This window comes from Heterodontus francisci, chromosome 20, assembly GCF_036365525.1.
Source record: "Heterodontus francisci isolate sHetFra1 chromosome 20, sHetFra1.hap1, whole genome shotgun sequence".
Lineage (NCBI taxonomy): Eukaryota > Metazoa > Chordata > Chondrichthyes > Heterodontiformes > Heterodontidae > Heterodontus > Heterodontus francisci.
The window spans coordinates 17839302-17863849 of NC_090390.1; the positions used below are offsets into that span (position 1 = coordinate 17839302).

At 44.2% G+C, this 24548-nt stretch overlaps 1 protein-coding gene across 1 annotated transcript in view; it reads right to left on the reverse strand.

Moving 5' to 3' along the window:
• Positions 1-24548, reverse strand: part of mypn (myopalladin) — a 414790-nt gene that overhangs the window by 173275 nt on the left and 216967 nt on the right. Inside the window, exon 9 of the mRNA XM_068052409.1 lies at positions 19750-20077. Coding sequence (XP_067908510.1) covers positions 19750-20077 — 328 coding nt within the window. The remainder of the gene's footprint in view (positions 1-19749; positions 20078-24548) is intronic.

Below are 24548 nucleotides of genomic sequence, written 5' to 3' on the forward strand. Positions count from 1 at the left end.
CTCAATGTTCCTGGTTACAGGATTTGCAGACGCGATAGGGAATGGAATAATAAAACACGGGGAGAGATGATATGTTGGAAGGTTCATCAAATGAGGTCATATGGATCGAGCTAAGCAACAGAAAAGGGGCAATCACACTACTGGGATTGTACTATAGACACCCAAATAGTCAGAGGGAGATAGAAGGGCAGATATGTAGGCAAATCTCTGAGAAGTGCAAAAACAATAGGGCAGTAATAGTAGGGGAGTTTAATTACCCCAATATTAACTGGGATAGTTTTAGTCTGAAAGGAAGTGAGGGAGCAGAATTCTTGAGGTTCAGAAATTCAGGAGAACCTTTTGGTCAATGTAGCAAGTCCAACAAGAGAGGATGCAGTTTTAGACTTAGTTTTAGAAAATGAAGATGGGCAGGCAGAAGAAATGCCAGGGGGAGAGCATTTTGGCGGTAGTAATCATAATTTAGTCAGTCAGTTTTAACACAATAATGGAAAAGGACAAGGATAGAACAGGAGTTAGAGTTCTCAATTGGGGAAAGGCCAATTTTACTAAGCTGAGGAGTGATTTAACAAAATGGACTGGAAACAGCTACTTGAAGGTAAATCAGTGTCACAGCAGCAGGAGGCATTCAAAGGGGAGATTCAAGGGGTTCAGAGTAAGCATGTTGCCACAAAGAAAAAGGGTGGCACGGCCAAATCCAGAGTCCATGGATGGCAAAGAGCTTACAGGGTAAAATAAGGCAGAAAAGGAAAGCTTATATCCGACACTGAGAACTCAATACTACAGAAAGCTGACAGGAGTATAAAAAGTGGAGGGGTGAAATCAAAAAGGAAATTAGGAAAGCTAAGACAGGGCACAAAAGAATATTGGCAAGCAAAATCAAGGTGAACCAAACAATGTTTTATCAATACATTAAGAGTAAGAGGATAACTAAGGAAAGAGTAGGGCCCATAAAAGACCAAAAAGGTAACCTATATGTAGCGGTGGAAGATGTTGGTATTGTTCTTAATAAATACTTTGAGTCTGTCTTCATAAAAGAGGGGGAATGGTGCAGATATTATAGTTAAGGAAGAGGGGTGTGAAGTATTGATGAGACAAACAAAGGGCGAGAGGAAATATTAATGGGATTAGCACCCCTGGATGTTGATAAATCACCAGGGCCGGATGAAATGTAACTCAGGCTGTTAAAAGAAGCAAAAGAGGAAATAGCGGAAGGTCTGACCATCATTTTCCAGTCCTCACTGGATACAGGTGTGGTGCCAGAGATTGGAGGACTGCTAACGTTGTACTTCTGTTTAAAAAGGGAGCAAGGGATAGACCAAATAATTACAGGCCAGTCAGTCTAACCTCAGTAGTGAGCAAATTATTGGAATCAATTCTGAGAGACGTGATAAATTGTCACTTCGAAGAGCACAGATTAATCAAGGATAGTCAGGATGGATTTGTTAAGCGAAGTTCTTGTCTGACCAACTTGATAGAATATTCTGAAAAAGTAACAAGGAAGATTTGATGAATGTAATGGATTGATATGGTCTACATGGATTTTAGCAAGGCCTTTGACAAGGTCCCACATGACAGACTGGTTAAAAAAATAAAAGCCCATGGGATCCAGAGAAATGTAGCAAGCTGGATACAAGATTGGCTGTGGCAGGAAACAAAGGTAATTGTTGACGGGTGTTTTTGCGACTGGAGGGCTGTTTCCAGTGGTGTTCTGCAGGGCTCAGTATAGGGTCCCCTGCTTTTTGTGATAGATATTAATGATTTGGACGTAAATGTAGGGAGCATGATCAAGCAGTTTGCAGACAACACAAAGAGTGGTCATCTGGTAGATAGCAAAGAGGATAGCTGTAGGTTGCAGGAAGATATCAAAGGTGGGCAGAAAAGTGGCAAATGGAATTCAACCTGGAGAAGTGTGAGATGATGCATTTGGGGAGGTCAAACAAGACAAAGGAATACATGATTAGTGGGAGAATACGGAGCGGTGTAGAGGAAGTGAGAGACCTTGGAATGAATAAGAGCAAAATACTGCAGGTGCTGGAAATCTGAAATAAAAACAGAAAGTGCTGGAAATACGCAGCAGGTCAGGCAGCATCTGGAGAGAGAAGCAGAGTTAATGTTTCAGGTCTGTGTCCTTTCATCAGAAGGATGAATGTCCTTGGAGTGGATGTCCACAGATCCCTGAAGGGAGCAGAACAAGTCGATAAGGTGGTTAAGAAGTTATATGGGATCCTTTCCTTTATTAGCCGAGGTACAGAATATAAGAAATAAAACAGAAATTAATGGAAATACTCAGCTGGTCTGGCAGCATCTGTGGAGAGAGAAACAGAGTTAACGTTTCAGATCAGTGACCTTTCATCAGAACTGGCAAAGGTTAGAAATGTAACAGGCTTTGAGCAAATAACGCGGGGGTGGGGGAAAAGAGAACAAAAGGGAAGGTGTTGATAGTACAGAAGGTCGGAGAGATTAACTGACAAGGAGGGCATGGGGCAAAGGCAAAGAGTGTGCTAATGGTATGCTGAAAGACAAAGCATTAGTGCAGAGAGGGTGTAAAATGATAGAATAATGAACAGGCCTAGCCAAAAGCACAAACATGAAAAAAACAGTGGGCATGTACATAGTATAAAAAAATGAGTGATGAAACAAACTAAAACAAAAGTAAAATAAAACACAAAAATAAAAAAGGCCAGTCATGCCAGTCAGAAGTTATCATTATTTTTTATTTTAATTTTATGTTCATTATTCTGTCATTTACACCCTCCCTGCAAGTACAGTTGGTGACATCTTAGTGAGTGCAGTCAATCTGGCTTGCTGGCTAATGGTACTGCATGACCAAAAGGCAATCATGTAAAGCATGGCATACTATGATTTTGGTACTTCTGAAGAACCATCTAGCATATCTGTGCTGTGACATCTCTTGTAGCTAGCAGCCTTTAGAGCTTGAAGCCTCTGTTTGTACAAATCTCAAAGCAGGGCGCATCTGCTTCTGTCTGCAGAGGTACATAGAATATATCAACCAAGATCACTGGTTCCATTATTGACCCCTACAGAGAAAGGAAACGTTTAACATTTTTTCACAGAATTTGGAAACTGTATGTTTTTCAGTTTAGCATATCAGATATGGTGACTCTGTAATATGAGGTATGCATTACAAACATCATAATTCAATTTCAACTGAGTTGAGAATAAAAGGCAATGAGTGGCTGAAGGAGACAGGAGAGGCAAAATTTTCTAATCCAGAGACATTTCTCCATAGGGATAATGAACTTATTATGGGATTTACTCATTAATTTACTTTTAATATTTGTGCTCAATAGCATTTTCCAAATTCATCTATGGTTCATAATGTCATTTAATTGTAAGGAAATATTTTAGTTGCTTTAACCTCTAAAGCTCTGGTCCGTGTTTAATATTATGCATCTTCCAGTATAGGATGTAGCTGTTTTAACCTAGATACTAGATTTTTGCATATCGTATAATTGTTAATCCTTGGAACCGGAAAGTCTGCATGGGCAAAATACTGAACGTGTACAGGTTCCAGATCCTTCACAGTGCTACATGAAACCAAATAAAGAGAAACTAGTTCAATAAAATATCAAATTATAACATGCTCTTTATGTAATATTCCCATATTGATTTTCAATAAGCTCCATTCCAATATAAGATTAAGTTTCTGATGAAAGGCCATCAACGTTAACTATATTTCTCTCTCCATAGATACTGCCCGGTCTGCTAAGTATTTCCATTTTTTTTTTAATGTTATTTAAGATTAAGGGCTTTATTTACCCTCGGTAGACGAGAGCAGTCCACCGACTGAAAAGTAGGTGGTGAACCTGCCTCCGCCTGGCCTGACGATCCGGACCACGTTTTGCAGCCCCCAGGCCTTTAATTGGTCTGAGGTGGGACTTCCACCTCATTGAGGCAGGAAATCCCGCCTAATGGAGTTGCCGGCCAATCAGCGGGAGCGGTGGCCACTGCTGGGACTGCACCCCAGCCATCAGAAGGAATATGTCAGGGAGCCTCGGAACGAAGCTAAGTTTTTGGGGCCTCGCCAGGGGTGATCGGTCGGGCCCCAGCGAGGCAAGAGTAGTCAATTGGGGGGGAAGGGAGGGTGTGTTGGGTGTTGGGGGTGGTTGGAGCATCTGGGGCGGCCCTCCGTCGGGCACAGGGTGCCTGATCATGTGGGCCACCCCCCAGGCCATCAGAAAGCCGCCTGCTTTTGTCAGGCAGCTTTTCTCAGGCCTGGGCCACCCAACCGGCCAAAGGTAAAATCCCCGTGGCGGCGGGCGGAGACCTTAAATGGCCGTTAACTGGTCACTTGATTGACTTGGGGCGGGCAGGCTGTTTATCGCTGCCACCCCCCTGCATAAAATGGCAGCAGAGGCAGGGGTGGGTCTGGAAGGGCCCCTGGAGCCTCCCGCCCCAATTTACGCCCTCCCGGCCACCTTCCCGCTCTTTGGGGGGGGGGGGGTAAAATTCAGTCCTAAGTTTAAGTTTAGCAATTCAAAAATCCCATAGACTCAATGCTGTGCTTTTGGGATAAGTCAGGGTGTTTAGAATAAATGTATTGCTTTTTATAAAATAGTATGATAAATTCATCATACTGTCACATTGTACTCTAACATCCTTAAATGAATCAAGGGCATCACAAATGCAATTTCTAGAATTAATAAAGTAGATACTGACATTTGGGCTTTAAAAAAATCTTCATTACTGATTGAATATAGATTCAGAAAGGCAGGTAGGAAACTTAATGGAGGCTTTTGATTGCCTTTCGAGCTTCTAGTTATACATTAGTATGTCAACAGGAAATACTATTGAACCTAAAGGTCTGCTCAGGTCACAGAAAAAAACCCCGACCCGAACCCGACAGAACCACATCGGACTTGAGCACGACCCGGCCCAAGTCCCTCCATTTTGTTTCTGCGCCTGACGCGACCCGAGCCCAACCCGACGCGACCCGAGCCCAACCACCGGAATGTTCCCTTTGCCTACCTTGCGACTCTCAATCTGCAGGAAGCTGCAGCATGAGCGCGATGGCGTCATAGCTCACTTGCTCACTGCGCAGACTCAGAGTTTCCCTCTTTGATGTCCCAGACTCCCAGCTCAGGTAGATTTTTAACTTTTAACACTTCTTGCTGTGTGTGTCCGACCCGGACCCAGACCCGGCCCGACCCGGACCCGGTCCGACCCAAGCCTGAAAGCCAGATCCATCGGGTTCTGGTCGAGTAGCAGGCCTTTCATTGAACCTACAAAGGTACATTTTACCAATATGTGTTCATGGGGAAGGATCTCCTCTTTCAGGAGTACACCAGATGCAGGACAAAACCATTGTGAGGAGTGCACTTGCAATTTCCTAATCTGCACTCTCTCTGGATGAGGCTCCATGCTGGGACTTGCATTCATACAATTTACACACACACTCAAATTAAATGTTTCAAACTTGGTACTTATGCCTTGAAAAGTAAATTTGATCACTTATTCTAATGACTAGGGAACCTACCTAAAATCTATGTGGTTAAGGCACCATGGTTTGAACTAGACGCAGTATATGTCTAATGCTGCCTTTTGACTTGATGAGAAGATACAAGCTTCCAATACTTTTTATGTTTAATGTATTTAAAAAGAGTAACAACTGCAAATTGTTGTGTTCATTACGTCCTTCTCATAACATACAACTATTTGTGTTTTTGTACAGTTGAAGTGTTTCCATCAAGTACTTGACTTCCTCATTCATGGAGTAGAATTTTATTCTGGCAGTGGGGGTCTAGACATCGGGGAAAACAGATGCCGAGATCCTCGTTGTCTCTTGTACAGAAGGCCTGTCGAATTTAATGCCAATCAGGCAATTAACTTGACAGCGGGGGCCTTCCATAGGATTTAGGACCCCGTTGCCGGAGGTCCCAGTCTTGCAGAGCTGTTAGCCAATCAGGCCAGCAGCTGCAGCACCACCGTGGAGCAGATTGCTGCTGCTGTAGCTGGAACCGGGCAGGGTGGGAGGTGTCTCGCAGTGTGGAGTCGTGAGGGAGGAGGGGTGGAGGGGGTCAGCAGCAAGGGCGCGCAGGTGGCCCTCAGCGCCCCCCCTTTCCCAATGCTGTGTCTCTCATGCAGGCACTAAGTGCCTTTGAATGAGAGACCACCCGCTGTGGGGGACAGCATAAAATTCCACTCACCATCTAAATATTGGGAAGACTGCAGCCATTGTTTTCAGTCCCTTTCACAACCTCCGTTCCCCAGCCACCCTCTCCCTGTCAACTGTCTGAGGCTGAACCAGACTGTTTGCAACCTAGGTGTCATATCTAGCATGGAGATGAGCATCCAGCCACTTATCTGTGCCATCACTAAGACTGCCTATTTCCACTTCAGTAGCATCACCCGACTCCACCCTTGCCTCAGCTCATAAGCTGCTGTAACCCTCATCCACGCCTTTGTTACCTCTAGACCTGACTATTCCGATGTACTGCTGGCTAGCCTCCCACATTCTATCCTCCATAAACGTGAGATCATCCAAAACTCTGCCGTCCGTATCCTAACTCACACCAAGTCTCATTCACTCATCACCCCTGTGCTCGCTGAACTACAATGGCTGCCAGTTAAGCAACACCTCTATTTTAAAACTCTCATCCTTGTTTTCAGATTCCTCACTGGCCTCGTCCTTCCTATTTGTGTAATCACCTCCAACCCCACAATGCTCCGAGATAGCAGCGTTCCTCCAATTCTGGCCTCTTGAGCATCCCTGATTTTAATTGCTCCACCATCGGTGGCTGTTTCTTCAGCTGCCAAGGCACTAAACTTTGGAATTCCCTCCCTAAACCTCTCTGCATCTCTACCTCTCATTCCTTATTTAAGATGCTCCTTAAAACCTAACTCTTTGACCAAGCTTTTAGTCATCTGGCTAATATCTCCTTATGTGGTTCGGTGTCAAATTTTGTTTCATATCGCTTCTGTAAAGGGTCTTGGGACGTTTTATTACATTAAAGGTACAATATGAATACAAGTTATTGTTGTTGTAGTATAAAAACTATTCATGTTCTGCTGCAGTTTGGATTTAGGCAAGCTTTTGGGTTTTTGAGATGTTGTAATTGCCAAGTGCAGTATAAACAGCTGCAAGCTTCCTGGTAGCAGAAAACACATTACAATAAAAGTTATGGTCATGTCAAGCTCCTGTGACACATTAAAGATGAATGAATGGAAACAGCAGCCTAAAGATATACATCCCACTGAATTGTCACTGTGCTGCTGTGAACAGTCCTTTGAAGTACAAATGTGATTTGCACAAATAATCACTGTTTGAACATAATCCACTGACTTGTTCCAACATGTAAAGGTAAGGAACTTTCAGACTATCAACACTGAAATCTACATGTCATTCTCTGCATTTTTGAGTTATTTCAAGTAAATTTGATGTAAATAGCAGTAAAAAGTATGATTTGTTATCTTCATCTATAAACCAGGAAGAATAAATATCATTCCCAATATTCCTCTCCACTGCACCTGGGAATGCTCAGTTCCGAGGTCCAGTGGAAAGGGAAAGGGGACAGAGACACTTTACTCCAATTCTCTGTCTCTTTTACACTGCCCTTTTCATGATTTTTGGGGCTTCCCCAGAGATGCAGATCTAGCTATGTGCCTGCAATAGGTGTAGGACAAGGTTATCTATGAAAATAAGATAGGAAGAAATGTTCCTGACTTACTTCAGATTCCTCTTGCAGTAATAAAAGTCCATCTACTCTGAGGGGCACCTGAAAAAACCGGCCTGATACCTTTGACTCCCTGAGATCACAGGATCTGAGGGGACCAGTCAACAAGACAGTGGGAGCCAGAAAAAGTACAAGCCTTCTCTTCCAGCCTCTGCATGGATCTTTGGGCTTACAGCCTTCTGATCTGCTAATCTTCAAAGAAGGCCCTGAGGCTGATGGCCAGTACTATAGCTGCATGCTGTGTATGCCTCTCAGGTCTTCAACCACACCTATGTTCTCACCCCTGTTTCCGAGCACATGGTCCTGCCAGGGACGAGACCTGTATTGGTGCTGCAAAGGAGCCATGCTAAGGCCAGGCTCATCGACTTCAGGACCACTAAGATTTTGACTGGCATAGGGCTCTTCATCAGTCCGGCACGCAGACAATGGAGGAAGAGGCAAGATATCAGGGTCATCATCTTTAAAGCAAATAAAAACAGAAAATGATGGAAATACACAGCAGGTCAGGCAGCATCCTTGGTGAGGGTTGATGACCTTTCATCAGAACTGGGAAAAGATAGAAATGTAATAGGTTTTAAGCAAGTGAAAGGGGGGAGGGTGCGAAAAGAACAAAAGGGAAGATCTGTGAAAGGTTGGACAATAAGAGAGATTAAATGACAAAAGAGTTGGTGGTGGGTGCAGGGCCAAAGGAAGTGCTAATGGAACAAGTAAACAGCAATTTACGAGTACCTCTTTCAATTTAGTATACGGTATTCGTTGCTCACAATGCGATCTATGCCACATTGGGGAGACCAAATGAAGATTGAGTCACCGCTTTGTGGAACACTTCTGTTCAGTCCGCAAGCATGACCCCAAGTTTCCCGTTGCCTGTCATTTTAATTCTATATCTTGCTCTCACGCTAACATCTCTGTCCTCAGCCTATGCATTGTTCCAATGAAGCTCAAATAAGCTCGACAAACAGCACCTCATCTTTCAATTAGGCACTTTGCAGCCTTCTGGACTCAACACTGAGTTCAACATAATAGGTGTCCACAGTTTGTTTCCTTTTCTTTGCAGGTTTTGGTTTTAGGCTCATTTTTGCCTTATTTCTGCTTTTGGATGGCAGTTGATTATTGTTCTGCCATTAACACCAACTCTGGACACATCTTTTGTTTCTTTACTTGTCCCATTACCACTCCCTTCAGCCTTGCACCACCAACTCTTCTGTCATTTAATCTCTCCTGTCTTCCACGCTATCACAGACCTTCCCTTTTGTTCTTTTGTCACCCTCTCTGTTTTCACTTTCTAAAACCAATTATATTTCTATTTTTCCCAGTTCTAATGAAAAGTCATCGACCTGAATCATTAGCCGGGATCTTACTGGCACAGGGTGCCACCAAAAGTGGGTCCCGAGCCAGTGTGTACAGACAGCAGGACTACGGCAGTAATTTATCTGGCAGCGGCCAATTAAGAAGCCACCACTGGGCCCATCAGCCAATTAAAGACAGTGGGCTGGCTCTCCACACTGCCGGCCCAATCAGAGGACCGCCAACTCTGCAGCCTTGACAGTGCCACCAAGAAAGGTGGCTGTTGCTGAGGCAGCAAGGAGAAGGAGAGAGCGCCCCCATCTTGAGACACCCTCCAGGGCCAGTACGAAATTTATTGATGTGCCAAGGCTAGGGAAGCAGGCCCTGGCGATCAGAGGGGTGAACCCTCCAGTGGTGCTGTCAGAGCCATGGGGGTGGTCATTGCCACCGGGTGGGGGGGGGGGGAGCCTCTTTGGGCCCGGAAAGGAAACCATCCCATCCCCAACCCCACTACCTCCCCGGGAAGCAACGGGGAGGCCGCCTCGTTGCAGCTGGTGAACTCCTCACGCGGTAGGGTGGCTCCTCCAATGCTGGCAAGATGCCAGCTAGTAAAATGGCCATCAATAGGCCGATAAACGGTCGCCCGCCTCTGTTCTGCGAGTGGCCGAGCCGCTACTGTTCCTGCCGCAGGGAATATCCCCTGGTGGTGTAAACACATCGGGCTTCCCCCCGATACCTTTTGCCACTATTTTCCCTCCCACCTCATAGTCCATCTCCAACGGGTTGGTAAAATTGTGGCCATTATCTCTGTTTCTCTCCCCACAGGTGCTGCCTGGCCGGCTGAGTATTTCCAGCATTTTCTGTTTTTATTTCAGATTTCCAGTCTCCACAGTATTTTGCTTTTGTATTATTATTAAAGCAAGTCTCCATTCCTCTTCCTAAAGTCTGTAGCATTTCATCACAGTAGATATAATAAATTAAGTTCTGCTCATTCAGATTTCAAAGCAGCCAACATCTCTGCTGACTTTTGCAAACAAAACAAGTGCCTTTATGATTGAGTGTTGTGGGCATTTTGAAGGATAAAAAGAGAATATGTGCAGGGGTAGAAGGATCATGATTGCTAATCACAGTCTTTGTTCACAAGTTTGTCATTTTATGTATTTTTCAGCAAGATTAGAAATTAGATAATCAATCCTGTACAAAAGGTCTGGAGTCCTACAGACAGCTGGGCTCACACTAATGAGGAGATACTCTTTTGAAACAGTCAGGATAGTCTGGCAAAAACTGAATACCATCCTTTCAACAATAAACAAATAAATACCAATTGTCACTTAATTGCTGTATGAGAGTACATAATTAATCTGGGGTTTCAGCTTAGCAGATGTCAAAGGATTCAATTCAGATACAACAGCAGGACCCTCAACGTAAATCCATTCATTCTAAACAACACAGGATAAGTTCTTCAAAGGAATACAAACTGCACAATAATAAAACAGCTCGTCAACTCACATCACTGATGAAAATAATATTGACAGACATGTGGCTGTAAAGGGGTTTCTAATTCAGATAACAAGATGGTTTCCATTGGTTAGTCCACTGGTAACTAGGGAGTATAGACTCAGCATTATTAGAGTGAAGGGAATTCAAATAATTTTTTTCCACATAAAGTTATCAGACCCTGAGATGCTTTATCACAAGGCTCAGTGGGTAATACTCCTGCTACTGAGTCTGTGGGTTGTGGGTTCATAGTCCCACTCCAGAGACTTGAACACAAAAATCTAGGCTGGCACTCCATTGCAGTACTGAGTGGGGTGCTGCACGATCAGACGTGTCGTCTTTCGGATGAGATGTTAAACCGACGGCCCACCTTCCCTCTCAGGTGAACATTAAAGATCCCATGGCTCTATTCAAAGCAAAGCAGGAGGCAGCTCCCTCAACTAACAACACTAAAAATTATCAGATGGTCAAACTGACAACAGTGATTGCTGTTCAAAAAATAACTTAATTGGCTTAATTAAATAATAGTCAGGGCTTCAATTTAATGGTTCATCCTATGACAACACCTCTAACTGTACTGGAGATTTATTCATAGATTAGATGCTCCAGTCTCTGGAGTAGGGTTTGAACACTCAGCCTTCTGGCTCACGTGCAAGAATGCTACCACAAAGCCACAGAATATCCTTTCCTTGCATCCTGCCATTGCCACTAGTCACCCAACTCCTACTCTTTGGTATTCCTTCCTTGAACCCACTTTAAAAGCATCTCCCTTTCTAACTCCATATTCCGATATCTGAAACCCTTTGGGACATTTCAATGTTAAAAGGCTGAATAAAAAATGCAAGTTGCTATTTTAAAAAAAGGAAATTGATAAATATATGTGAAGAAAGACTGTAAAATTACACAGGGAAATGAGATTAGAGTAGATAGCTGCAGCTGAAGAGCTAGCACTGGTACAGACACTGGGCTGAATGGTCCCCTTCTATGCTAAAATTTCTGAAATAATATGAAGTTGACTGCCATTTCATTGGAATAAAAACAAGAAATGCTGGAACCACTCAGCAGGTCTGGCAGCATCTGTGGAAAGAGAAGCAGAGTTAATGTTTTGGGTCAGTGACCCTTCTTCGGAACCGAAGAATTATAGAATTTTATAAAATCATTGAAAAGAGCGTGGAGTGCTGGGAGAGACTTCATTTGAAAAGAGCGCCAAGTGCTGTAGAGGTTTCATTGAAAAGAGCATTGAGTGCTGGGAGAGGCTTCTTTGAAAAGAGCGTTGAGTGCTGGGAGAGGCTTCATTGAAAAGAGCGCGGAGAGCTGGGAAAGGCTTAATAGAAAAGAGCGCAGAGATCTGGGAAAGGCTTCATTGAAAAGTGCGCAAACAGCTGGGAGAGGCTTCATTGAAAAGTGCGCAAAGAGCTAGTAGAGCGCGGAGTGCGGGGAGAGACTTCATTGAAAAGAGCGCAGAGAGCTGGGAGAGCGCAGAGTGCAGGGAGAGAATTAATTGAAAAGAGTGCGGAGTGCTGGGAGAGCACGGAGTGCGGGGAGAGCACGGAGTGCGGGGAGAGGCTTCATTGAAAACAGCACAGAGTGTTGGGAGAGTGTGGAGTGTGGGGAGAGTGTTCATTGAAAAGAGCGCAGAGTGCTGGCACAGCATGGAGTGCGGGGAGAGGCTCCATTGAAAAGAGCGCAGAGAGCTGAGAGAGCGCAGAGTGCGGGGAGAGACTTCATTGAAAAGAGCGCAGAGTGCTGGGAGATCACGGAGTGCAGGCAGAGGCTTCATTGAAAGAGCGCGGAGTGCTGGGAGAACGCAGAGTGTGGGGAGAGGCTTCATTGAAAAGAGCGCAGAGTGCTGGGAGATCACGGAGTGCAGGCAGAGGCTTCATTGAAAGAGCGCAGTGTGCGGGGAGAGACTATCCTAGTCTATCCTCTATCCTATCCAGTATCCTGTCCAGTTCAGTGGAATGAGCCCTTCAAAGAAAATCAAGTGTGACATCACAGGCAAGCAGGTAGGTGATTGGTTTGGGAAGAAGCTAGCTGTTTGGTGAGTATCTGGTAAGTGGTTAAGGTCCATTCTAATCCTAATGTTTAAAATAGTAAAGGAACTAGTGGTAGGCTTTAAAAATATATAAAAAAGGAAAATAAATAATGGAATAAAATAATTAAGTAGTTAATTGAAATACATTAAGGATGGCAGGATAGGTGATGTGTCAAGGCTGCAGCATGTGGGAGCTCCTGGATGCCAGTGTGATCCAGGGCAAACCCTTCTGCAGTAAGTGTTTGTGGCTGAAAGAGCTTCGGCTCAGAGTCATTGAACTGGAGGCTGAGCTGCAGACGCTGTGATACATCAGGGAGGGGGAACGTTACCTGGGTCACTTGGCAGCAGGATGCCATCACAGCCCTCAGGATAGGGTCTTCTGATTTGGTCGGTAGTCAGGGACAGCTGAGGCAGGTAAGGGGACCCAGAGGGCAGGAGTGCAGCAGCCTCAGCCTTTGCGATTGTCCAACAGGTTTGAGGTTCTTTCAGCTTGTTTGGATGAGAGTGAGGGCTGCAGGGTGGGTGAGCAACCTGACCATGGCACCATGGTACAGGAATCCATTCAAGTGGAGGGAGAAAAAAGGAATGTAGTGGTAATAGGGGACAGTATAGTTAGGGGGATTGACACTGTTCTCTGCAGCAAAGAGCGAAAGTCCAGACGGCTGTGTTGCCTGCCCGGTGCCAGGGTTCGGGACATCTGGTTAGGGCTGGAGAGGAACTTACAGTGGGAGGGGGAGGATCCAGTCGTCATGGTCCATGTAGGTACCAACGACATAGGCAGGACAAGCAAAGAGGTTCTGCATAGTCAGTATGAGGAATTAGGCACTAAATTAAGAAACAGAATTCCAAAGGTCATAATCTCTGGATTATTACCTGAGCCACGTGCAAATTAGTATAGGGCAAATAAGATTAGAGAAATTAATGTGTGGCTCAATGACTGGTGTGGTAGAATGGGTTCCGGTTCGTGGGGCACTGGCACCAGTATGGGGGAAAAGTGATGGCTGTACCGTTGGGACGGTCTACACCTGAACCGTGCTGGGGCCAGTGTTCTCGCAAGCCGCATAACTAGTGAAGTGGAGAGGGTTTTAAACTGATTAGTGGGGGCAAGGGATCAAATCTGGGGAGATATGATAAATCAAGGAGCAGAGACAAGGCAAGAGAAGAAGGTATTAATATGGGAAATGATAAACAGAGTAGACAGGAAGGGACAGAGCATACAAATCTAAGAGTGAATTAACAGATAAGGCTAGAGGTTACAAAAATAATAAAGGATCAAAACTAAAAGTTCTGTATCTGAATGCACGTAGCATTCGAAACAAAACAGATGAACTGAGTGCGCAAATAGAAGTAAATAAGTACGATATGATAGCCATTACAGAGACATGGCTGTAGGATGACATGGATTGGGATCTGAATATTGAAAGGTACATGGCATTTCGGAAGGACAGGAAACTACGAAAAGGTGGAGAGGTGGCTCTGGTATTTAATGACGGTATTAGCGCAATAGAGACGGTTGACCCAAGTTCAGGAAACCAGGATGTAGAAGCAGTTTGGGTGGAAATGAGAAATCATAAAGGCAAGAAGTCACTTGTGGGAGTAGTGTACAGGCCATCTAACGTTAACCACACTGTAGGATGGGGTATAAAGGAAGAAATAATGGCAGCCTGTCAGAAAGGTACGGCGATAATCATTGGGGATTTAAGCCTACATATAGATTGGAAAAATCAGATGGGCAGAGATAGCCTAGATGAGGAGTACATAGAATGTTTTCGGGTTAATTTCTGGGAACAGTACATTCTGGAGCCAACCAGAGAGCAGGCTATACTAGACCTGGTATTGTGCAACAAGATAGGATTAATTAATGACCTCATGGTTAAGGCACCCCTAGGTAGCATTGATCATAATATGATTGAATTTTACATTCAGTTTGAGGGAGAGAAGAGTGGGTCCAAGACCAGTATTTTAAACTTAAATAATGGCAATTATGAGGGCATGAAAGCAGAGCTAGACAAAGTGAACTGGCAAATTAGGTTAAGAGATAGGTCAATAGAGATGCAGTGGCAGACATTTAAGGGGATATTACAGAATACACAGAATGGATACATTCCAATGAGAAAGAAAAATTCCAAGGGGGTGATCCGCCATCCGTGGTTGACTAAAACAGTTAAAGATAGTATCAAAACTTAAAGAAAAAGCATATAATTATGCAAAGATGGGTGGCAGGTCAGAAGATTGGACAGAATATAAAAAACAGCAAAGAATGATTAAAAGATTGATAAGGAAGGTAAAATTAGAGTACGAGAGAAAGCTAGCTAGAAATATAAAGACAGATAGTAAGAGTTTCTATAGATATTTAAAAAAGAAAACAGTTTACAAAGTGAACATTGGTCCTATAGAAAATGAGTCTGGTGAATTAATAATGGATAATAAGGAGATGGTAGATGTATTGAATAGGTATTTTGCATCGGTCTTCACAATAGAGGATACAGGTAACATCCCAGAATTAGCTGTAAGTCAGGAAATGGAAGGAAGGGAGGAATTCAAAGAAATTACAATCACCAGGGAAGTGGTACTGAATAAATTGTTGGAGCTGTGGGCTGGCAAGTCTGATGGACTTCACCCTAGGGTCTTAAAAGAAGTGGCCAGTGAGATAGTTGATGCATTAGTTTTAATTTTCCAAAAGTCCCTAGATTCAGGGAAGGTTCGGCTAGACTGTAAAATAGTGAATGTAACTCTCTTATTCAAAAAGGGAGAGAGACAGAAAGCAGGAAACTACAGGCCAGTTAGCTTAACATCTGTCATAGGGAAAATGTTGGAAGCTATTATTAAAGATGTTATAGCAGGGCACTTAGAAAGATTCAAGGTAATCAGGCAGAGTCAACATGGTTTTGTGAAAGGGAAATCATGTTTAACCAACTTATTGGAGTTTATTTATTTATTTAGAGATACAGCACTGAAACAGGCCCTTCGGCCAACCGAGTCTGCCGACCATCAACCACCCATTTATACTAATCCAACATTCCACCACATCCCCACCTTCCCTATATTCCCCTACCATCTACCTATACTAGGGGCAATTTATAATGGCCAATTTACGTATCAACCTGCAAGTCTTTGGCTGTGGGAGGAAACCGGAGCACCCAGCAAAAACCCACGCAGTCACAGGGAGAACTTGCAAACTCCGCACAGGCAGTACCCAGAATTGAACCCGGGTCGCTGGAACTGTGAGGCTGCGGTGCTAACCACTGTGCTGCCCATTCTTTTGCCCAGTTCTTTGTGCTGTGCTGTGGATAAAGGATGTATTGTACTTAGATTTCTAGAAGGTATTTGATATGGTGCCACATCAAAGGTTATTGCAAAAAAAAAGCTCATGGTGTAGGGGTAACATATTGGCATGGACAGAAGATTGGCTGGCTAAAAGGAAACAGAGAGTTAGGCATAAATGGGTCATTTTCTGGTTGGCAAGATGTAATGAGTGGTGTGCCACAGGTATCTGTGCTGGGGCCTCAACATTTTACAATTTATATAAATGACTTATATGAAGAGACCAAAGGTATGGTTGCTAAATTTGCTGATGACACAAAGATAATTAGGAAAGTAACTTGTGAAGAGGAAATAAGGAGGCTACAAAGGGATATAGATAGTTTAAGTGAGTGGGCAAAAATCTGGCAGATGGAGTATAATGTGAGAAAATGCGAAGTTGTCCATTTTGGCAGGAAGAATAAAAAAGAAGCATATTGTCTAAATGGTGAGAGATTGCAGAGCTCTGAGATGCAGAGGGATCTGGGTGTCCTAGTGCGTGAATCGCAAAAGATTAGTATGCAGGTACAGCACGTAATTAGGAAAGCTAATAGAATGTTATCGTTTATCACAAGGGGAATTGAATACAAAAGTAGGGAGATTATGCTTCAGCTATAAAGGGCATTGGTGAGACCACATCTGGAGTACTGTGCACAGTATTGGTCTCCTTATTTAAGGAAGGATGTAAATGCATTGGAAGCAGTTCAAAGAAGGTTTACTAGACTGATACCTGGAATCGGCAGGCTATAATATGAGGAAAAATTGGACAGGCTGGGCTTGTATCCACTGGAATTTAGAAGGGTAAGAGGCGACTTGATTGAAACATGTAAGATCCTGAGGGGTCTTGACAGGGTGGATGTGGAAAGGATGTTTCCCCATGTGGGAAAACCTAGAATCAGGCGTCACTGTTTAAAAATAAGGGGTCGCCCATTTGAGACAGAGATGAGGAGAATTTTTTTCTCCCAGAGGGTCGTGAATCTCTTCCTCAAAAGGCAGTGGCAGCAGAATCTTTGAATATGTTTAAGGCAGAGGTAGATAGATTCTTGATAAGCAAGAGGGTGAAAGGTTATCGGGGGTAGATGGTAATGTGGAGAAATCAGTTCAGCCATGAACCTATTGAATGACGGAACAGGCTCAAGGGGCCCAGTGGCCTACTTCTGCTCCTAATTCGGATGTTCATATGTAAATTATGTTCCTTCATAGCATGAAAAATTGAAGCCCTGCGTCATGCAAATCATTTCAGCTGACCTATCAATTATGAAAAATCACTCCTAGTATAGGTATAAACACAGACATAAATATGTAGCCATATGGTACAGTTTTATGATTTAAAAGAACTGCTCCATTTGTTTTCATAAAACTTCAGTCAACCTGAAAAGTTTTTCTCAAATGTTTCAAAGAATATTTTCATATGCTTCAACTAAACTAGAAAAATGTAGCTTCAAAAGAGCTAATTTTCTACCGTGCAGTAGAATATTTATCCCTTTACAGGGAACCATGCTGGATGAGAGTGCAGATTGCTGGATCAGCCTGTGGGTTACAGAGGGAGACTTAGATTTAAATAGCACCTTTCATAATCTCAGGACAATCCAAAGATTTTTACAGTTAACCAAATACTTTTTGAAGTGTGGTCACTGTTATGGTGTAGGAAATGTGGCGGCTAATTTGTGCACTGCAAGGCCAGTGAGGTTGCAGTTTGGTTCAGCCTGAGACAGTGGCTGAGGAGGGGAATGGAACTGGTAACCAGTGCATGGAGTTTGTGGTGGGGGCTGATGACAATGGTTACATTCAGGATCCAGCAGAAGTATGTACTGGTCTCGGTTGTTAACAGTGTGCATTAGCAGTTCTGATATATCAACAGAGGAGTGAGGAGCAGCACGAGTTTAATCCAAGGACTGACAGCAGTGAAGTCCACAGAGCCAGAGGAAGGTGAAAGGTAAATTTGCAAGATCAAATGAACAAGGGAGCTGGTCTGAGGAACAGCTGTAGCATGGTGAAGTGCACGTAAAATTGGGAGCAGCAGCAGGTGCTTAAGGAGCTGGTCCAACATAGTCCAGCAAAGGGTGATGGCTGAGCTTTGAAGAACAAGTGAAGCAGAGCAAAGTCAGCATCCATGGGAAGCAAATGGATAGCAGCAAAGCAGAGATCATTCAGCAAGATGGGAGCAGAATCCAGGGCAGAATGAGAACCAGCAGCACTCGCCACTCAAACTTGTCTGAGGGTTTGCCTTCTTCGTCAACCAAAGATGCTGAAGGTATCTCCTCCTAAGACATATATGTTTATGTGGTAATGGATGGCAAGGCTGCCTCAGGTGTAAACGTGATCCTCCTCTTTTTGCTTTAAAATAAAAAAATAGGCAGCTATGCACAAGATGCCCATCTTCAAAATTGTGGCTGTGACAACTTAATCTGCAACTGAACAGCCAAAGATGAAAAATAAGGATCTGCAACTCAATCCAAAAAATGCCAAACTTAGATCACAACTGAAAGCAGCTATAAGTGTCAAATGAACAATGTACTGCAGCAAAACAAGTTTCCACTGTTAATAATGGCACTTCCTTTTAAGAATGCAATATCTAAAATGGCTGATGGTGCCTTTAAATGCAGCACCCCTTTTAAATCAAAAATCAACCACTTTAGCCCATTCCAGGTGTCGAACTTGATGAGGTCACTAATATATTTTTAAGTCTTTCAAAAGGAGACTGCATGAAAAGTGTAATCAATCTCGGCAATGGACAGGCAGACTGGCTGCTGAATGACAGTCTATGAATTGGATAAACAACAATCCTAAGAAATGCTCACCCTACTTTGCGAAGCCAACTCACTCAATCAGCCAGCAATATCCTACACTTCAAATCACATAATTAGCCCTTAAGTCTACAGCAATGATAACTTTCATACTCTTTGTTGCTTTTAATGCAAAATGAAACCAAATTGTAAAGGAAATGCACTTTTCTCAGTATAGTTTATTCAGCAATCCTGCACTACTGGGAGCTCAGCCTGGTGAGGCAGGAACGTAGATCACAGAATTGGGTTACAATGCCAAACTCCAGTCTCTGATTCATGCTGTCATCCAGCTCTCGAACTGGAGGTATGAATTCTAATCTCATTGCCTCGCCCTTTCCCCATATCCTTTTTATATCGGCCTCACCTACTGGTCCCCCAACTGGCCGCAGACGGCCAATGTTCTGGCCTCTAGTAGAATCCAGATGAGATTGCCCACTGAAGGTATTTGGATCGAACAACCTGTCCCTGACTGCCACATATTCCAACAAAAACAGCAACAGAGATCACTGGTGGGTGCGATCTTGCTGGGAGTGCTGGAATCACTGGCCCGCGGGACTTCAGGTCCAAATTCTGCAACCATGATTGGCTAGAATGTGGAATTTGCAGCTACCAGCTTTTGTCATTGCAGGGTCCATATTTGTTTTAAAAGGGAATTAGACAGATAGTTGAAAAAGAGGGATGCTAATGAGTATGGGAGCCAGCAGGAGAGTCAGATTGGATGAGCTAGCTCATATGGAGATAAACACTGATGATAAACACACATGGACTGAATTGTCTATTTCTGTGCTCAAACATGCTTTGATTTTATGGATCTGAGTTTTATTAGTGGAACAAGATATTCCTTGCTCCAGGTCCTCTTCAGCTGCCAGCATGAATTCTGTCATGAGATTCATAACTTTAAAATATGCATCCTAATTTTTATGCATTGTTGAGTGTTACAAGCCCAAGTGATCTCTTTTGATCGCAGAAAAATGATAACCATTCAAAATTGAAGCAATAGTTAGTTAATAGAACTTAGTGGCAACTTGCCAAACTATAGTACTGATGGTACTAATCCATTAATCAGGACACTGCTGCCCTCAAACACAGTGTTTCTGACTCCAGTCAAAACAACAATTCTGCAGGTCTGCATTTGTTATTAAGTACTCACAGTTTTGGTTTGGCAAATACAGGTGGGGGCTCCTTTGTGGGTGAAATTAGCCCCGATGCCCAGATATTCTGCCCATTTGTTGTGTCATGTCCCTGTTCAAATGAAGGCTCACTCCCCGTGTCATCTTCAGGCAATTTGAAATGCACTCGCAGCCCAGCTTTAGGCTTGTGATCGTGGTGGTTCACAAGAACGCCCTCCAGTTTGGGTTTTAAGTAGGCAGTGGGTCGTAAGAGGGTTTTGTCCGGCTGAACTGGCACATTAGCCTCGGTGGCCTCAACTGTCACCGCGCTTAGAGCATTCATACTCCCAGCATGACTATCTTCAGTTCCTGTGAAAAGGTTATCAAATAGGATTTAGGAATTGCAGTCAGTTTACTACATAAGAAATATTAATGCAATTTTTTTTTACAGTAGGGAACCAATTTTTAAAAATTGCATTCCAAGTGGTGGGTCTCATCCACCAGGGGCACATCACATTAAATTATGGACCTGCTCCCCACAATTTTCCAATCATGCATGGAAAATCACAAGGAACTCATCAGTAATACATGCTTCTGCAGGCAGAGTCATCAACATGAATGGGATTGATAAAATCTGCCCTTAAGAATAGAAGTAAATAATTTAAAGAATCATTACATTTTAACAAGAATAGAAATTGTGTTAATGGAAGAACTTTAAAATGTTAGTGCTTTTTAGAGCTCTCTTGTGAGCCAGGAGCAGGAAAGCTCCCCCGGCTCTCAAGCAAACCTTCAGCACCACCCACCACCACCCCACCCCCCACTTCTGCCAATCACAGCCTTTCCTTGCTGATGTGATCTGCGACCTTGCTACTCATCCGCACACCTCCACCCCCAACAACTAAGCATCGATCTCTCAATTGCCAGGAACTGTCCCCAATGGTTCCCAGTTCTGGTCTCCTGCTGCTGCCTTTCCTGCCCAATATCCATCCAGCCTGTCAATTGCGCCTGCTTTTAGGTGGGAAATAGAATTTAAAAATGATAAATGAGCTTCCATCATTGTTATCGGTAGGATCTCAACATCCCCAGATTTTTCTACTTCCATCCCGCTATTGCTCTACCTCACACCCTCCCTATCTCCGCCTGAATAACAGGACCATTATGTAAACCTAGATCGTGTGCTCAAAGCAGCAATGAAACTCCAAACATCTGACTTGAGGGCAATTATTAAGAACTGAGTCAAACTGGCACTGGTCAGAAAATCATCTGCACAGAAATGTTAATGAATAAATTAAAATAGGAAGATTAAAATTGCATGCAGCAGTTTCTAATCTCATATATTAGAATGCTATCTGTGGTTGTTTCCTAATCACATGTATCTATTCCATGATCTTCTATGCGCCCTGATTCATGCCACAAGGGGACTGCTGCCTTATGCTATGAGACTATTTCCTGATCCCCGTGAGAAAGCTGTTTGATCATGGGCTCATAGAGTTATAGAGTCATTACAGCACAGAAGGAGGCTATTCAGCCCATCAAGTCCATGCCAGCTCTCTGTTCATCAATCCAGTAGGTCCCATTTCCCTGCTCTATCCCAGTAGCCCTGCAAATTTAATTCCCCCAAGTGCCCATCCAACCTCCGTTCAATACATTAGTCATCTCCGCTCCCACCACCCTCGTAGACGGCAAGTTCCAGGTTATTACCCAAAACCTTAAATTTGTATCCCCTAATCCTTGTACTATCAGCTAACGGGAACAGCTTTTCTTAGTCTACCTCATTTAAATCTGTCATAATCTTGTACACCTCCATCAAATCCCCCATCTCCTTTGCTTCAAGGACAACAAACCCAGCTTCTGACTGGATTGCTGTACAGAGAGCTGGCATGGACTCAATGGGCCAAATGACCTCCTTCTGTGCCTTAATGGCTCTATGACTCTAACCATGTAGCTAAAATCCCTCATCCCTGGAACCATTCTGGTAAATCTCCTCTGTGCCCTCTCAAGGACCTTCACATCCTTCCCAAAGTGTGGTGACCAGACCTGGACGGGGCCTAACTAGAGCTTTATAAAGGTTCAGCATAACTTTCCTACTTTTGTACTCAATACCTCTATTTATGAAGCCCAAGATCCCATCTGCTTTGCTAACTGCTTTCTAATATGTCCTCCCACCTTCAAGGATCTCTGCACATGGATCTCAAGGTCCTTCTGTCCCTCCCATTGTTTCTTTCCAGCCCTGGCATTGGGCAGGCAACACAACCTTCTGGACTCTCGTTTTTGGCTGCAAAGAACAGTGTCTATCCCCCCTGACTATGCTATCTCCTACTACCACTACATTTCTATTTACTCCCACTTCCTGTACCAAGGTGCCATGGTCAGTTTGCACATCCACCCTGTAGCCTTCGCTCTCATCCATACAAGTCATTTCTATATATCGAAAAAAAAGCAATGGTCCTAGCATTGAACTTTGAGGAATACCACTGTCTACCATCCTTCAGTCTAAAAAACCTTTCACCACAACTCACTGTTTTCTGTCCTTAAGCCAATTTTATATTCAAGCTGACGCTGACCCTCCTATTCCATGAGCCTCAACTTTGTTAAGCAGCCTTTTATGTGGTACTTTATGAAACGCTTTCTCAAAATCCATATAGACAACATCCATTGCTTTACTTTCATCAACCTTCTCTGTTACTTCATCACAAAATTCAATTCGATTTGTTAAGTACAATATGCCTTTTACAAATCCGTGCTGGCTCTCTTTAATTAACTCAAACCTCTCCAAGTGTAGTTGATTTATTCCCCTGCTTATTGTTTCTAAAACCTCATCGACCCCTGATATTAAACTGACCAGCCTGTAGTTACTAGGAATATCCTTACACTGCTGCCTAATCCCGTGAGATTGGTGCCTAATCCCGTGAGACTCATGTCTAATTCTGAGACGGCTGCCTAATTCTGACGGACTCATGTCTAATCCTGAGACAGCTGCCTAATCCCGTGAGACTGGTGCCTGAACCGGTGAGACTGGTGTCTAACCCCAAGACTGCTGCCTAATCCTGTGAGACTGGTGCCTAACCCTGTGAGACTGGTGTCTGATCCCGAGAGACTGGTGTCTATTCCCGTGAGACTGGTGTCTAATCTCGAGACAATTGCCTAATCCTGTGAGACTGCTAACTAACCCCAAGACTGCTGTCTAATCCCATGAGACTTCTGCCTAATCCCATGAGATTGGTGCCTAATCCCGTGAGACTCATGTCTAATTCTGAGACGGCTGCCTAATTCTGACGGACTCATGTCTAATCCTGAGACAGCTGCCTAATCCCGTGAGACTGGTGCCTGAACCGGTGAGACTGGTGTCTAACCCCAAGACTGCTGCCTAATCCTGTGAGACTGGTGCCTAACCCTGTGAGACTGGTGTCTGATCCCGAGAGACTGGTGTCTATTCCCGTGAGACTGGTGTCTAATCTCGAGACAATTGCCTAATCCTGTGAGACTGGTGCCTGATCCCAAGACTGCTGTCTAATCCCATGAGACTTCTGCCTAATCCCGTGAGACTGGTGTTTGATCCCGAGATTGCTGCCTAATCCCATGAGACTGGTGTCTGATCCCGAGATTGCTGCCTAATCCCATGAGACTGGTGTCTGATCCCGAGAGACTGCTGTGTGATCCCGAGAGACTGGTGTCTGATCCCGAGAGACTGCTGCCTAAACCTATGAGACTGGTGTATAATCCCAAGACTGCTGCCTAATCCCATGAGACTGCTGCCTAATCCTGTGAGACTGGTGTCTGATCCCAGGATTACTGCCTAATCCCATGAGAATGGTGACTGATACCAAGATTGCTGCCTAATCCCAAGAGACTGGTGTCTGATCCCGAGAGACTGGTGCCTGATCCCGAGAGAATGGTGTCTGATCCCGAGACTGCTGCCTGATCCCGCGAGATTGCTGCATAATCCCATGAGATTGCTGCATAATCCCATGAGACTGGTGTCTGATCCCATGAGACTGGTGTCTGATCCTGAGAGAGTGGTGTTTGATCCCGACAGACTGCGGCCTAATCCCGTGAGACAGGTGTCTGATCCTGAGACTGCTGCCTAAATCCACAAGACTGGTGTATAATCCCAAAACTGCTGCCTAATCCCATGAGACTGCTGCTTAATCCTGTGAGACTGGTCTCTGATCCTGAGACAGCTGCCTAAACCTGCGAGCCTGGTGGATAATCCTGAGACTGCTGCTTAATCCCACGAGACTGGTGTCTGGTCCCGAATCTGATGGCATATTGCATGAGATTGACACCTATCCCGTGAGACTGCTGTCCAATCCCGTGAGACTGCTGTCTGAACCAGAGACTGCTGCCTAAATCCACGAGACTGGTGTATAATCCCGAGAATCCTATATAATCCTGCGAAATTGCTGACTAATCCCGTGAGAATGCTGACAAAACCCATGAGACTGTTGTCTAGTCCTGAGACTGCTGCCTAATCCCGTGAGACTGGTGTCTGATCCTGTGACATATGTCCGATCCCATGAGACAGGTGTCTGATCCGGAGAGATTGCTGCCTAATCCCGTGAGATTTGAGACAGGTGTCTGATCCTGTGACTGCTGTCTAAACCTATGGGACTGGTGTATAATCCCGAGACTGCTGCCTAATCCCGTGAAAGTGCTGCCTAATCCCGTGAGACTGGTGTCTGATCCAAAGAGACTGGTGTTTGGTCCTGAAAGACTGGTGTCTGGTTCCAAGTCTGTAGGCTAATCCCGCGAGACTGGTGTCTGATGCCGAGAAACTGCGGCCTAATCCCGAAAGACTGGTATCAAATCCCGTGAGACTGGTGTCGGATCCCGCGAGACT